Here is a 16,372-nt window from a genome sequence, read left to right as displayed (position 1 = left end):
CATCCATCCATCTACTTACACATCCATCTCTGTCTCTCTGCCATCCTTCTTTCTTTATGAACTTCCCTCTGGATTCTGTTTATCGCAGTCAAGGTCATGGTGAATCCATTGGTGAGTCTATTTCTGTAACACTGGGTACACGGCCAGATTTCCCCAGATGGTTCATAACGATGAGTGAGAAACAGTTACATAAGATAATGTATTGGCTACACTGCCTCAAACCAAGCACATGTGTGAGGGATGACTTGCCTTGTACACACTGTTCACAGAACAGACTTTAAACCACCACTATCCTGACCAGGTAAAGTGGTAAATGATGACTAAATGATTGAATAATAGATGTAACACTATCAGAGAAAAAGCCTCCTCCTGTATGGTTTCATTCACTCATTTACGTTTGTTTTGAAGACGAAATAAAATGCACAGGAACACGGTACATCACGGAGGACTTTATCAAGAAGTTGGCCAAGCAAGACAATCTGTCCCATGTGCGCTGTCTGAATCTGTCCACTACTCATGGAGTTATATACTTCAGGGTGAGAAAGACGACATTTAATCTACTGCTCACCGCTTATGGATCTGAGTGATTGTTCAGTGATATCTGTGGTTGATTTTCTGCTCTTTATATGTCTTAGTACATTGAGAACCTGGACAGATGTGAGCGTCTTCAAGTTCTCAACCTTAGTAACAACATTATTGAAAAAATTGAGAAATTGGAAAAGCTTCATCAGTTGCGAGAGCTGCATCTTTCCAATAACAGAATCCGGTAAATTCTATATATTTATTTCATTTAAGAAGCATCTTATTTGGTTATGTACTGAAGGGTTGCGTAATAAAATTGCTGGTTTCCCTCCTGCAGGAAAATAGAAGGTCTAGAGCAAATGGCCAACCTACAGATTCTGAATCTGTCTGACAACAGGATTGAACATGTGCCGCTGTGGTTCGGGAAAAAGCTCAAGTCCCTTCAGAAGCTAAACCTTCAGAAGAACAAGATATTTTCCGTTAATATCATTTTATTCTGTCAAATCTGTTTATCGGTTATTTATGCATCTCATGTTCTAACTGTTATCCTCTTTTATCTTTTAGCTTCATGAGCTCACCAAATTGAAGCTTCTAAAAAGTCTAACTGAGCTAATGTTAGCAGGGAACCCTGTATCAGACCTTCCCCACTACCGCCCCTTCTTAGTTTTTCATCTCAGATCATTGGAGGTTCTGGATGGGCAACCAGTCACCGAGCACGAGCGTGAAAAAGCTCACCAGCGCTTTTACACTGGTATAGAGTGCATTCTACCTTCACACACAAACCCACTGTGTCTGCATACAAACTCTCAATACGTTTTTTGTCAAAGTGAAATGTTGCATTTGCAAAGTTAAAGGCAAACAGGAAAGACTGAAGTTACAATTGTGATGTGTCTCTGTGTCTGTTTTGTATCGTGTGCATCTGCTTTCTGGCTTGCAGAGGAGATTGAGCGTCTGGAGCAAGAGCTGGAAGAAAAAGGCACAGAGATCGAGCGACTGCAGGAGGAGAAAGCTGTAGCATTGAAGGAGTTGGAAGATCAAGAGAAGCTCCAGCAAAGCCTGAGGCAGCAAAGCCAGGAGAAACAGTGGCGAGAGGAACAGCTTGAAATGGAGCTGGGCACCAAATCTGAACTGGTGAGTAACAGAGCTTCTCCCTTTCCTCTATAGCACCAAGGCTAGGATTAAGATTTACATTTAGAATGTAGATTTGTTTTAAACCTGCAGGAACGGACAGTAGATTTTAGTGTGTTTTAAAAAATGTGCTATTAATGAGAAGAAATCTAGTGTTTCACTGTTTAAACCAGTTTATTCCTTTACCAACTTGAGTTTGCTTCTTTCTACTTTCTTTCTTTTTTAAGCTTTAACCCATTTCTTCTTCACTTCCTGCTACTTTCCCTAGCGATCTGTCAGTCACAATAAAGGTAGTATCAATTACTGAATAATGTTTTTGGTGCCTTTTTTTTTTTCTTTATCATTTAGACTATTTGTGTTTTCCATCTAACTATTGGTTCTGCTTCATGAACATTATAAAATTGAGTGCTCTGGTGGGACTAAGCAGTGTGTAGTATTTATCTGAATGTTACATTTTCTTTACATATTTCTGTATAGAGACAGGGGACAAGGTGTAAAAAATGCAGAACCATATTTTCAAATATATTCCTTCGGTTGAGGTTTTGGAGAACACTGTATTAACACGTCAGCACAGCATCTCTAATCGGTGTTTGATTGAGATCTGGTTACTAGGGATGTGCATCTCGAGATGCAATATGCATGTTGATGCATATCCAATGATACAATACATTAAATATACATATGAAGCAACTACCGATGCGATGCGTTGCGATTCACCCCTAATAAGATACAGTGTGATCCGATTTCACAATGAGATTCAATGCAATATTATGCAATGAAAAAATAAAATTTGGCTTTTCATTTCTTTGGCTCAAACAGAGAGCAAATAATCAAGACGCAGCTCTACCTCTGCCATGTCAATCTGTATTCTGTGTGACTCTCAGGACACGCCTCGGTCTCCGTAATGTTGTGTAACGCCGTATTCACGTGGCAGCAGCGGGGCTGAGAGAACGACGAGAAATCAATCTACATATCAAATATTGGTCACTTTTGAAATAATGCAAATATAGCGCATCCACTACTATTCATTATACATAAATAACTAATTTTTTATCAGTGCAATTATGTAAAAAACGAGGCCTCACATGATTAACTTTTATTGCCGATGCACCAATGCAAATCAGTGAATCTTACCATCCCCAGATTTTGATCTTTTTCATCCTCATCCTTGTCCGATGCCCTTCCTGATAAAAATGTTACCTCAAAGGTCAAGTCAAATGAGCTTATTATTGATTTGCAGCGACTCTACCGAGGCAACAAGCAGACTCAAAAAATGCCAGAAAAGGAAATAGTCTCCCACCAGTTTTACTATCTGTATCTTATGTTCTCACGTTCTTTATTACAACCTTTCCAGACGTGCATGTTCTTTTCTAAACCTTGCATGCCATTTCTGTCTCTATGCTGCGTTTCCATGCTCAGCCTCGATTGCCTGTTTCCCTGCTGGATTCTTTCTACAAGGTATTTATTTGTGTCTAATCAGTTTTCGTTAGATCAGTCGTCCACCAGCTCCCGAAGCCCTAGTGAAGTGAATTGTCATGACTTTCTCCTGTGTCACCAGGTAGTCTCCTAGAGTGACATGATACAGATTTTGCTATCTTCATAAGCATGCTACAGTGCATTCTGCATGCATATTTCGAGTTGTAAATTCCGATACGTACGTGCATTTTACATATGCAAAATGCATCGGCATTTATTGAATACGTTTGCAGTGGAGTTTATGTTCTAAAATGAACGCCTGCAATTATTATACTGGTTCCTAAAAACACTTAATGTATTTTCCAGCTAAAACAGAAGACCGCTGAGCTGACCCGGGCCTGCCAGAAGCAGTATGAGCTTGAGCAGGAGCTGGCTTTTCATAAGATTGATGCTAAGTTTGAACCACTTCCATTTTTTAGTAATCAGGTGAGTTATATGAAGAATTACTTCATCAGTTTGTTCATTGATCTGTGTTTTAATGTGCAAGAAGACTGTCCTGTTTTATTCACCAGCCATTTGGCAACACTTGTGCCTTATTTACAAATGACTTATACTTAGACATACTTTATTGATCCCGTGAGGAAAATTATATTGATTAATTATACTATAAATGAGACCAACATGCAACACTCAATCAAGTTCAAGTTTTCTGTTATTGGGGCAAATCTTGGATTGTACCACAGACCGAACACAGATTTGATTGGGAAAGTGTTTTAGTGTTTGTGTTTTAGGAAAGTGTTTTAGTTTAGCAGTTAGAAAGTTTAGCTAGGGTTGGAAAAAATGAACTTAGGGCTTGGTTAGGGCCAATTGCTAACGTATTTGTGTGTGATTTTGATGTCGTGATCTAGGTTTTAAATTTCATTATCAATGCTCTTAAAAAAGTCTTAGACTTTGTGAAACCTGCAGAAACCCTGATCATGTAAAACAGCGGTCCCCAACCTTTTTTGCGCCACAGACCAGATTAATGTCAGACAATATTTTCACAGACCGGCTTTTAAGGTGTGGAGGATAAATACAACAAAATAAAATGATACAAGCAGCATAAAAACTGGTGTTTTCTAAATATAATAATAAACGTGAATCCACTGTGTTGTTGTTTGGTCATTTTGCTCGTTTGGGGGTTTGAATTTTGTGGTAATGTATTATGTGTGTCCAGCCGGAGCCCCTTTAAGAAGGTAGGGGATGGAGGTAAGACATGTGACCGAGGCATCATGACATGCATCAAGAGTGAGTCATAGACAGATGTGGCGGCGAGAATCCGGTCATTTTCAAAAAATAAAACATCGTTCAGAATCAGATCATAAATAAAACGGAAATAATGTAAGTTATGTATTCTTCCTGTGCGGCCCGATACCAATTCCGCTGCCCAGGGGTTGGGGACCACTGATGTAAAATGTTACAATTCTGCACACTGAAACAGAATCTGTTCTGTTTAGGACCTGGAAGTGGATGTGACTGGTGAGAGTCCGTACATTGGAAAAGCCCGTCACAAAAGAAACACGTGTACATCGGACAGTATAGATGCAGGGCACAGGAGTCCAACTACAGGACACGTTACGCATTCAGACAAATTGAAGGATGAGGAGAAGGAGGAGTCTATGCAGGACTTGAGAAGAGGTACAGTACCGATGTCCAAATAGTACAGGCTGTTATAGTACACACTTTGCATAAAGCAATAGTTCTTAAACTTTTTCTGTCATTCCCCACTTTAGCAGGATGTGATAGTAATAACAAAATACTTCAAGTTGAAAAAAATTTATATTTATTGTAATGTCAAGTTCTAAATCAATAACATCAAATAGCATTAAAAGCTTAAAAATAGAGAAAAATGTAAGTGTAGTTGTTATGAATCCCCACTGTTGTTGTTTTAATTTATTTGCATTAATGCCCTTATTGTTTGTTTTTGGTTGCTTTGAGTGTATGATCTTTTTTTATTAGAAAAAAATCATAAATGAAGATGCATGAAGAATACACAAAGAAATGTATATAAATACCTTTTTAGCGCTGCACTCTAAAAACCACTGACATAAAGCAATAAGTGCCACGGATGTATTTGTTCAGGTGGTAACAGATTGAGCATCATACAGTTCCTGCATTGATTATTTTCATATATTGTTATTCCATTTATATCACAGGAATATGTTATGAGGACATATGTAGAATTGTTTATTCAATGAAATATTGGAATATTTACTAGTTATGAAATTTATTGCAGAAGATTCCTATAGAAAAAATATAAAAAAAAATGCATATAAAAAGTTTAAACTGAGAATATATACCATTCTAAGGAAACAAAAAAGTAATTTTGAATTTGATGGTCTCAAAAATGTTGGGACAGGGCCATGTTTACTCCTGTGTAGTCTATGATCTAACTGACCTGGTTTCAGTTAACTAATTAGTTGCAAAATGTTTCTCTGTTTAATTGTAAAGCAACAACATTTAATTAACAAAACTGTTTAATTTTGAAAACACCTATTTTTCCAGACATTTGCCCTGCCCTATATGCAAATTGTTACATTCTGTTTTTGTACTTTTTACACAGTGTCCCAACTTATTTGGAATTGGGTTTGTATTCACATGCACAGATACGATTATGCATCTATTAATGTTTTTTAATGTATCTATTAGTCTTATATTATTTGGCACTGTACAAGTCCCTCTGAACGCAGTGTTCTATAGAAACATAAGAAAGAGTGCAGTAATATAAATCTATTGGTTATATGACAGCTGAAAAACCGTCTTAGCCTTTCAGTTCTACAAAAACAGCTTCTCAAATGTTACTGTGCTGTGGTACAATCAAGTAATAATAAAATGGCATGCAATATATATATATATATATATATATATATATATATATATATATATATATATATATATATATATATAGTGTTATATAATCACTGTATAAAACACTGTATATAACATCTGTACAATTATACATACAATGTACATATTACATATTGTATTTTTTATACTCCTCATTCTCTACACATATTGTGCCTTACATACATCTGCACTACTATTTTTTTTATGTGTATCTATATATACCTTACTGTACATCCTGCCTAATATTTCACATCCATGTATGTAAATATATATATATATATATATATATATATATATATATATATATATATATATATAGCAGACTTGTTTTTTTCAGCTCATGTTTTTCAATGCTATAGTGTCTGCACAGTTTTCACTGCCATAGGCTTATAACCATTAACTTGTATTTTTCAACAGTGTCTACACATCTCTTCACTGCTATAGCCTTTATATTTATTCACTGTACATATGTTTACACACTATATTATATATATATATATATGCTGTACATATAATACATACACATTGTACCTGTACTATGCAATGACAACGATCTATCTATCTATCTATCTATCTATCTATCTATCTATCTATCTATCTATCTATCTATCTATCTATCTATCTATCTATCTATCTATCTATCTATCTATCTATCTATCTATAATACACAGCTGAGGAACGGCTACAGCAGCTGCATAAGGAGATGGAGTACAGAGAGAGACAGATCCTGAGAGCCACGGAAGAGCTGCAACAATTAGAAGAGGCGGCATCTCAAAAACGAGTGTGTCTTTTTTATAGGTTTTTTTTTATTATTATTACTTTAGGTCCAAATATATAAAGAAACTATATTTTGCTAACATTTTTCTAACTCGTTATATCATGTGGCAGCAGTCTGATGTACAGATCAAGAGCTTCAGGTAATGTTCACACCAAACTTTGATTATGGCAGAGTTCCTGTTGCCAGATTGGCTGGTTTGACTGAGCTGCTGATGAAAATGTCAGTTATGTGAGTGGAAATGCCTTGTTGTTAAGAGAGAAAAGCATCTCTGAAAGCACTATAAACTTTAAGGAGGATAGGCTTCAACAGCAGAGGGCTACATAGAGCTCCTTTCCTGTCAGCCAAGACCAGGAATCTGAGGCTTACTGAAAGTGTGCATGAGATTTCTATGAGAAAAGTAGATGGAAGTTTAAAATTCTTTGCTTGAATATAAATTGTTTCACTTGTATGGTTGGAAAACGTGCATTATTAATTATTATTATTATTATTATTATTATTAATTATCAGCACATTTATTGCAAGTCCTGTAACACTGTGTACTCTTTGTATGTGACTTCTTGGAGATTTCAGAAGCAGAGAAGGACCATCTCAGACAGCAGCTGCACTCAAAGATCCAGAAGTTATGTGAGATGCGGGAGGAGGCTGAAACCCTGGAGAAACATCTGGACAGGCAGAGCTCTGAACTCAACCAGGCTCAAGGGGAGGTGGACCATCTCCAGAACTTACTACACACTCTAAATCCAGAAGACATCAGACACGTTAGTAATAGCTTTAGACTGTATTTTGATATAAGTATAGTTTTTGTTTTTCTCCAGTAATTCTCTTGCTGTCAAGTCATTATTTCAAAGTCATTTCGAATTCCCTGAACATTTGGAACTAAAAACATAAGGTCATTTGATATGGTAAGAATATCTCCGCCAGCGACCTTGACGACAAACGCAGCTATACTGAATGTTGCCTTGGTTCCATTCCAGAAAAACAAGATCAGCCTCCCAGTGGAATTCATACTGTAGAGATGCCTAGTGAAAGTATCAAAAGCTGCAGCCAAATCATTCTTAGTGTTTGTCTCTTTAAGGAAATGGGAGGAGGCTTCCTGTAGGGAATTTGGGTGGAGCTTGGAAAGTAGCTCACTCCCTTGTTATAGCCAGTGATTGGTTGGACAGAGGGTTTCCTGTGTTGATTCAAAGCAGGAGCTGGAGGGAGAGGGGGAGAATATAGAGGAACAGTGTATGTGTGTGTGTGATGGTTAAGGGGGGTAGATGGATGGGAGGAGAGCTGAAGTGCAAAGCAGGGGGAAACCCTGTACTGTGTCTACAAGCAAAAACTTTGTAGCTAAAATTCGGTAATGCTGAGGAGTGGATCAGAGAGATAGAAAAGTCTAAAGAATAGCAAGGTGCCATCCTGTAGCCTCAGTAGAGCCAGTAATGGAGGTGGAGCAGGATTTTTGACCATGTCAACCACTTGATGTTAGTAAGTACCCCAGTGAAATATGGGAGGGGTGCGTGGTTGTATGTTTTGCATGCTATATGTTTTCATAATGCTGTGTAATGCTTGAAGAAACTTTGATTTTGTTTGTTATGTTAGGGATGTTATATTCTGATATTCACGAAAAACAATTATTTTATCAAATGGGTTTTTTTAATAGTAAATAACTATATAATAGAACTATTTTGCCTTCGATGCTACTATGTAATTGAAAAACTGACGAAAAAATTGCACAAAACCTTTTTTGCATTTGTACAATGTACATACCAGTATTTGCCTTGACAAGGGAAGTGACACAGTGGCACAATACCAGGTGACGTGCAGGATGTGCTCTGAATATAACTGGGAATCATGTTTTGATCTTTATGTCCTAATTTGTATGCAGTATGTGGTTGTAAATCCTTGAAAAAATAAAAATGCTGATTTGTAGTTTTAGGTTTATAAACTGCACTTAGGCCTTACATCATGCATATGGTAATTGTAATAAAATGTCTATTAGCTACTCATTTTGCCTTTAACAAGTATTAGTCCAGAACTAATTCACTAACTTGCATTGATGTGTGAACTCAAATCATGAGCGAGGACATGATACAGAGTGTAGTGAGAGAATATACTGAAACCCATTTCTTGTTCTTTACTTTTTTCATTTATATTTTCGGTTCAGGCTCATGTGAGGTCTCAGTTGGCCAGTAAAATCAGCTGTGGTCCATCATGAGTAAGAAACAGCACGAGTTGGAGGGCCGGCTAGATGACATGCTCAGTCGCATCGCACAGGAGACGCAGGAGATCAAAGATCTAGAGCAAGAGCTTACTGAGGGTGAGAGATATTGTTCTGATCATGTTATAAAGTACAGCATATTATAACAAGTTGTAGGTTTATTGTCATTCGCACAGGTACGTTGCAGTACATGAACATTGGAATTCTTGTTCGTTTCTCAGAGTCAGCTTAAGTCACAATTGTTTACACAGTATTCACAAAAAAGAATACACAAGTAGACTGTCATGAGTTAACTCACGATTATTCACGATTATTCGCAACTTGCTCTAATCAACATGTACATGGACAAATATTGATACTTTATGAAAATGTATGTTTATTATTAGTGAAACAAAACTCAACATAGAGCATAAAGACAAAATATTCTAGTAAATGTTTTAAAGTAATCGTGGTGTTTCAAATGACGTAAATCATCAGGACACCAAACTCTTGCTATGTTTCCACACGGATGGTTTTAATTGGCGGATGTGTTGCATCATGGCAGATTTTGGTGCCTGATTTGAGACTTGGCGCATCAGTTTAGCGATTACAAATATTTTTTTGCTTGTTGTTTTTATTTTGGTTTAGAAAGGACGTCATGAATAAATGTTTTGCGTTGATGATTTTAATTTCGCGTTTTTTTTTATATCAATGTATTTATATTTGTAAATATTTGTTAATCGTGCATGAATCAAATTTGTGCTGTAAAAATTCATTTTGACAGCCCTAATATACACACATTTTAAAAAATTGTTGTAAAAGTAAATAAATAATAATGAATAATATTTGCACATTGTGTAAATAGGTAATTTAGCGTTATTGACTATACATAAGTAATATTGCATTGAAAAACTTTCTACACATGGAAGAACGTTTAAGTGCTGTGGTTTCTATTCATAGAGAATTCCCTAATCACTTAATTAGTAGTATGCCTAAATAGTATTGGCATAGCAGTGATGCACTGACAAACTAGGTATGTTTAAGTGTCTAGATCTATTATCCAGTTCTATTTTTCATTAAATATTGTAAATGTGACAAAAATCCACTTTATCAGTTACAAAGTCTGTATATTAAATGTATAATGTGGTTGATTTGGTTTTGGTAGGTGTTATATTGTTATCTGTAATGTTAAAGCCATTTGTAATGATTAAGGTGAAGAATTTAGAACCTTCTAAAAAAGTGTTTTCTGAATTTCTTTCCCCCATCTTCCAGGTCAGATAGCAGCTAATGAAGCACTGAAGAAGGATCTGGAGGGTATAATCTCTGGACTGCAGGACTACCTGAATGGAGTGAAGGATCAGGCTCGACAGGCCCAATCGGAGTGTCTGCGCCTGCAGAAGGAGAAAGACGCTTTACAGCAGCTCCTTTGGGACAAAGATCACCAGCTCAGCCGACTTCAACAAGTAGCCCAGATCTGTGACAGCACAAAGGAGGTTCGACAGAGCCTTTTTCTTACAATAATGAGTTTGTGCAGCTATGAGATTTAAAGAATATAATTAAATGAGAAATAGGTAAAAAAAAAAAACCAGTTTGAAAGCTTGTGTTTATTGCATGAGAGTATGAGACACTGGTTTGTGTAGGAGTTGCTGCAGCACCAGAAGGAGTTGCAGACTCTGCGGAAGGAAAATGAGGAGTTTAGGGAGACTCAAGGTCAGGCCAGTGCTTATGAAGCTGAATTGGAGGCTCAGCTGCAAGAAAGTGACTCCAAGGCCAGCCAGCTGGAGGAGGAGCTGAGTCGATTGCACCGACTCAGTCAGGTACAGTATGTTTCATAACCGCTTTATGATTGTATGTAATTAGATATTATCTAGCAGGTTTTTCGAGCTGATGTCAGCACAAGGGTTGCAAAGGGGCCGAAATTCTCCACTAAATTTCTGGAAACTTGCCATGGGAACATGATCTGGGAAAATATTTGCATTTGACATTTGTGCACTGAATCACCTGCAGTCATTGTTCTGTTGCTTCTAGCTGGAGCATTCTGCGCTGCAGGCGGAACTGCAGAAGGAGAGACAGGCTAAGGAGAACGCACTGGTTCAGCTACAGCTAGCTGCAGAGAGTGAACTGGAGAACGCTGATCTCCTGGAAGAGCTCAACATGCTTCAGGTGTGTTGTTATAGAATTTGGCTTTAAATGTACTTAAGTATCCAAAGTGCTCTGATTTATTAAGGCTATAATGTCATATTTTTATACTTTTTGTCGTGAAAAGACTCTGATGTTACTCTTAACACTAATCTGCGAATAGAATGATATTAACGAGTCAGACACTGATTGATATTTATTACAATTATCATGAGCCCAAAACCATCTTAGTTTGAGTCCATGATTGCTTCCTCTCTAAATGTTCTGCTTGCTTTTGAACTGATGCTGAACTGTATGTTGGTGAGAAGTAGATGCACCAAGCGTCAATCAAAACAAAACAGAACCTGATTGGTGGCTTTTTTATCTGCTCATATATAAAAAGGAACGACTGATTTCACAAAATTAAGTAGATAAAAATGAAAATCTATTTGACTTTTATTTCAATCAAACAAATTTAAAAGTTACAGAAAAACACCTCATATGGAAAAACTTCAGTAAAGTACCGATACGTGAAAAAGCTTAAGTACAGTAACTGGGTGTGACACAGCCCTTGTTGTTTTTTTGGTTTGACCAGTAAGGAGCACAACAGTTTGAACTGAAGTATATTTCAGTGCCGAGCTGAAAGAAACCGGGATCGATGAGCAATAATCTGGAACATTTTTAGCTCTTGAGTAAACATAATTAGCTTTCTATCAGTGCTGTTATGGTTACCGGAAAGACCAAGGTTGAAATTAGCCTTATCTGTTTGCTCTTGAAATGCCTGACTGAGCTCCACTAAAATGATCTTCTCTGAGCTGCTGTTTACTTTTTACCATGATGCGTCCGTGTGTTACTGCAGAGGGAGAAAGGTATTCTAATGGAGAAGGTCAGTATCTTGCAAAAAGACTTGCAGCAGGTCAAGAAGGAGCTGCTGTGCCCCAAGCAGGTGGCCAGAAGTTTGCAGGGGCTGACGAGATTCATTGCCACAGGATCGGGGGAAGTAAGGTATGATATCACGACAGCTTAATGACCAACAGGAATGAAGTTATTTATAAAGCTGCACTCAGCTGAACAAGAATCATGTGAATGTGGGTTCATCAGAGTGAATGCAGAAGAAGATGTGCTGAGTGAAAGCTTGGCTGAACTGCAGGAAGAGCTTCAGCGCACGGTATCTGCTGCTTTGAGAGACCGAGATGAGGCCCAGAGCGCTCAGGATAGGCTGACACGTGAGCTGGGCATTCTCCGTAACAGGCTTACACACTATCAGCAGAAATACCAGAGTGCATGTGAAGAGGTTCAGCAGGCCAGGGTGAGTGGATCATTTGCAACCGAAGATTACGAGATTGAAGTCGTAGCAATATGGGAATAAAGTTGTAATATTTTGAGAAAAAATATAGAGAGATACTGCTGCTCTTGTGCCTCCTGCAGCTCCTCCCTCAGCTGGAGGAGATCTGCATCTTCCTCTTTATAGAGTCCAAAAGTGAGTAAAGCTAAAAATGAAAAACCATGTGGCAGAAGCCAAATGCAAAAAAATAAATAAATAAACGAGAATCAACATCTCAACTCCGAATAGCACACAGATGTAACTATCAAAATCTTTGAAGTCGCCCACTTTTCGCCATTTCAGACTCCACACAAGAGGAGATTTCTATTTTTTTCTTTTGAGAATTTTTTCTTTGGAATAAATAAAGTTTCCACTGCTACATAACTGCTGCAGTGTCCAGTGACTAATTATAACTCTGTGCTGATGCACAAAACACAAAGAATTTCTTTATTGCTAAATACTAACCTGAAGTAGGATTTAACCCAAATCCTCCACATCTATATTATGCAAAACAGTTAAACGTTTCACACAATTCTGTGATTTTTTTTTTTTTTCTAAATATTACCACTTTAATCTCGTAATTCTCCAACTTTATTCTCGAAAATTTTGGATTTATTCTCATAATTTCGACTTAATTCTCAAAATATTTCAACTTAATTCTCAAAATATTTTGACTATATTCTTGTATTGCTACTATTTTAATCTCGTACTATTTTAATCTTAGATTGTTTTTTTTTTCTTTTCACCTCACCTACATCAGTAACTGACTTTCTAACACCCTTGTAGCTGAATGAGCAACAACCTCCGCAAGCACACTACAGAATCTAGTGGAACATCTTCCCAGAAGAGTGGAAGACATTATCACAGCAAACAGAGATTAAATGCGGAATGGGGTGTACAAAAAAACCTTATGAATGTTATGGTCAGATGTCCACAAACCTTTCTGTATAGTTTACTTAAACCAGCCCATCTGTTATCAACATCTACACCAAGTCACATAGAGCCCACTTTTCTTCAGTCTGATATTTGATTTGAACATTACATATGACCTGTGTCTGTATTTATTATTATTTTTGTTTGCATTTGGCTGCTGCCACATGGTTTTTAATTTGTAGCTTTACCCACTTTTGGACTGTATAGGCAGTAAAGAGACACGAAGAAGATGCAGAGCTTCTCCAGTTGAGGGAGGAGATGCAGGAGGCACAAGAGCAGCAATATTTAGCATTGCAGCGTCTGCAAGAAGCCGAGACTGAAAGAGATCGTCTGCACTTGGAGTTGGAGAAGCAAGACAAACAGGTAGTGTGAAAGCAGTGTATGGATTTTTTTTGGGCATTTATAGAAGTTAGGAATGTGTACTATGAGCTTGGCTCAAATTTTTTTTAAAGCCAAAGATTGAAAAGTTTTTCTCACACATTTAATTTGAGGTAAATGCGGATGAGACTCTAACACAAGAACAGCTAAAGTCCTTGGAGCTGGAGTTAGGAGAGCTTAGGAGATCCTTCACTATCGCCGATCAATTGGCTGCCGATCAGCTGAACGCTGCCAAGGACCAGCTTCGTTCTCTCCACAGCACAGTGCACAGGATCAATCAGGAGAGAGCAGAGGTACAAACAATGACCTCATTCAGTCCATATTTGTAAGTAGGCACAGACATGGTCACACTGCAGCTGTTTTAATGCTCATTCATCTCAACACATCCTGGATAACAACGATGCCAACTTGCCAAAAATGCCAGCATGCCAATTTCATGCAGAATTGAGATTTTCTTGTAAAACCTATCCAGCTCATTATAGCCGCATGATGGTTTACGTTTTTTTTTTTTGTCTGTAGCTTGGACGTCTGACACATATTATAATTCATCATTTTGCCCCTGCATACCTTTTTAAATTAAAATTCATTTATCCAAATGTGCTGATACAGCTATAATTCAAGCAGTTTTGCATTAAGCATTGAGCAGGCCTGGCGTTTATGACGTGTTGATTTTTTGACAAAATGGAGTAAATAATAAATGATGTAATCCCTTAATGTTGAAATAATGTATTTAAACATTTAACCCTCATGATTTAAAGTCTCAGCAGCCTTTTCTAGGGATAAATTGGGATAAATAGTATCAATTGTGATCCAGTCACTCGAGGGAAAAATTTGTATCAGGTTAAAATGAGGCTTTTGTGATTACAGGATGTAGAGAAGTTAGAAGAATCCAGGATGCAGGCTGCTCAAGCTATGCAAGATCTAACAAAGGCTGAGGCAGAAATACAGGTTCTGCAGAAGGTGCTTGAAGATGAGGTAAGTAAATGAATATACTAATAATGTATAGCCTTATTAAGGTATATATTTGACTGAATATAATTAGTAATAAAAGTATTCAGTAAGTAAAGTAGTGTCTCTGTATTTTTTGTTGTTTAGGTTCATGTTTCAGACACAGATGGCCTCAGTGGCCCACATGGCAGTATTCAGCAGCAGGAGTTAACCAGACTGTATCGAATGTTGAACAGGCAACAGGTTCAGACAAAAAGGCTTCGGAATCAGCTGGCTGAGGCACAAGAAGGTAGCACGTCGAATTACAGTTTAAATAAACCTTGTAATATTCAGAAAATCATCATCTTAATCATGCTTTCACTGCGTGTTTGTGTAGATAACAGTGGAAACCTGAATGAGCTCCTTGATGAAATAGAAGCCCTTAGAGATACCCTGCTGCAGCAGAGCAATTACCTGTCCAGTTTTGGGCAAACACTACACACCGGTGGACACTGGCACTATGTCCCACCATACCAAGATGTAAGTCAATTTTATCAAGTTTATCCAGAGAGCTTTTCATGTCAGAGCCAAAATAGGTCAAATATTTCCCATTATTTAATGTGATTCTAGGAGTGTAAGGGTGCACGTATTCGTACCAAACTGTTTCTGTACAGGACTTTCGGTACAGTGAACATTTGTACCAAAGGCGATCCTTTTTACCTACGGAACATAGTTAAAATTTGAGTTCCCTCAAGAACCTATTATTTATTATTAGGATTTTTATTCTAAAACATGAAAACACAACAATGCCGGGGTATAAAAAAGGAACTAGAGTTAGTGCAGAGTCTGTGTGGCTCCTCACTCCAAAACGAAAATTTCATTTGAATATATTGAAATATTCAAAAGTGCTCCGAAATACTATTTCTAGTGCATTGTAAAACTCAGATTTTGTTTTGCGCATGAAGCATTTGCTTAATGAAGATCTCTTATAAGGAGACAATCCTGACAATTCTACATATCGAGGGAGTGAATGAATGAAGGCTGGAAGGAATGAACCTATTTGTTAAATTATGTTGAAATAAGTAGAACAGCGACAGTAGGAACAGGAGAAGTGAAGGAGAGTGGAGGTTTGGGATGGTACTTTAAATGTTGGTACTATGACTGGTAAAGGGAGAGAGGTAGCTGATATGATGAAGAAGAGAAATGTAGATATTGTATGTTGTGTGTTCAGGAGACCAAGTGGAAAGGGAATAAGGCCAGGAACATTGGAGGTGGGTTAAAACTGTTTTGTCATGGTGTGGATGGAAAGAGAAACGGTGTAGGGGTGATCCTGAAGGAAGAGTACAGTAAGAGTGTAGTGGAGGTGGAGAGAGTTTCTGATAGGGTGATGAACATGAAGCTGGAAGTTGAAGAGGTGATGATAAATGTCATCAGTGTTTATGCTCAACAAGTGGGTTGTGAGATGGAGGAGAAGGAAAACTTCTGGAGTGAGTTAGATGAAGTGGTAGAAGGGGTACGTAGGAATGAGCGATTGGTGTTTGGGGCAGACTTTAATGGTCGTGTAGGTGAAGGGAACAGAGGTGATGAGGAGGTGATGGGTAGGTATGGCTTTGAGGAGAGGAATGTAAAAGGGCAGATGGTGGTAGATTTTGCTAAAAGGATGGAAATGGCAGTGGTAAACACATATTTTAAGAAGGAGAAGGATTATAGGTTGATGTATAAGAGTGGAGGAAGGAAACATCTGGAAATAGAAAGAAATAGACATTGTGGTGGAATGAGG

General features: G+C 37.6%; 1 protein-coding gene across 1 annotated transcript in view; it reads left to right on the top strand.

The window, feature by feature from the left end:
* cntrl (centriolin) overlaps positions 1–16,372 on the top strand; it is a 29,742-nt gene that overhangs the window by 1,473 nt on the left and 11,897 nt on the right. The window contains 22 exon segments of the mRNA XM_046841904.1: positions 409–536; positions 636–766; positions 860–1,001; positions 1,087–1,273; positions 1,460–1,653; positions 3,070–3,108; positions 3,433–3,552; positions 4,563–4,743; positions 6,624–6,733; positions 7,294–7,488; positions 8,880–8,907; positions 8,910–9,032; positions 10,185–10,405; positions 10,553–10,729; positions 10,941–11,075; positions 11,890–12,035; positions 12,132–12,339; positions 13,495–13,650; positions 13,779–13,958; positions 14,533–14,640; positions 14,761–14,902; positions 14,990–15,132. Coding sequence (XP_046697860.1) covers positions 409–536; positions 636–766; positions 860–1,001; positions 1,087–1,273; positions 1,460–1,653; positions 3,070–3,108; positions 3,433–3,552; positions 4,563–4,743; positions 6,624–6,733; positions 7,294–7,488; positions 8,880–8,907; positions 8,910–9,032; positions 10,185–10,405; positions 10,553–10,729; positions 10,941–11,075; positions 11,890–12,035; positions 12,132–12,339; positions 13,495–13,650; positions 13,779–13,958; positions 14,533–14,640; positions 14,761–14,902; positions 14,990–15,132 — 3,194 coding nt within the window.

The sequence above is a fragment of the Silurus meridionalis genome, chromosome 27, assembly GCF_014805685.1.
Source record: "Silurus meridionalis isolate SWU-2019-XX chromosome 27, ASM1480568v1, whole genome shotgun sequence".
In the NCBI taxonomy this organism is placed as follows: Eukaryota; Metazoa; Chordata; class Actinopteri; order Siluriformes; family Siluridae; genus Silurus; species Silurus meridionalis.
Note: the sequence above shows the minus strand (reverse complement) of the source record. Positions and strands in the feature narration are given on the sequence as shown.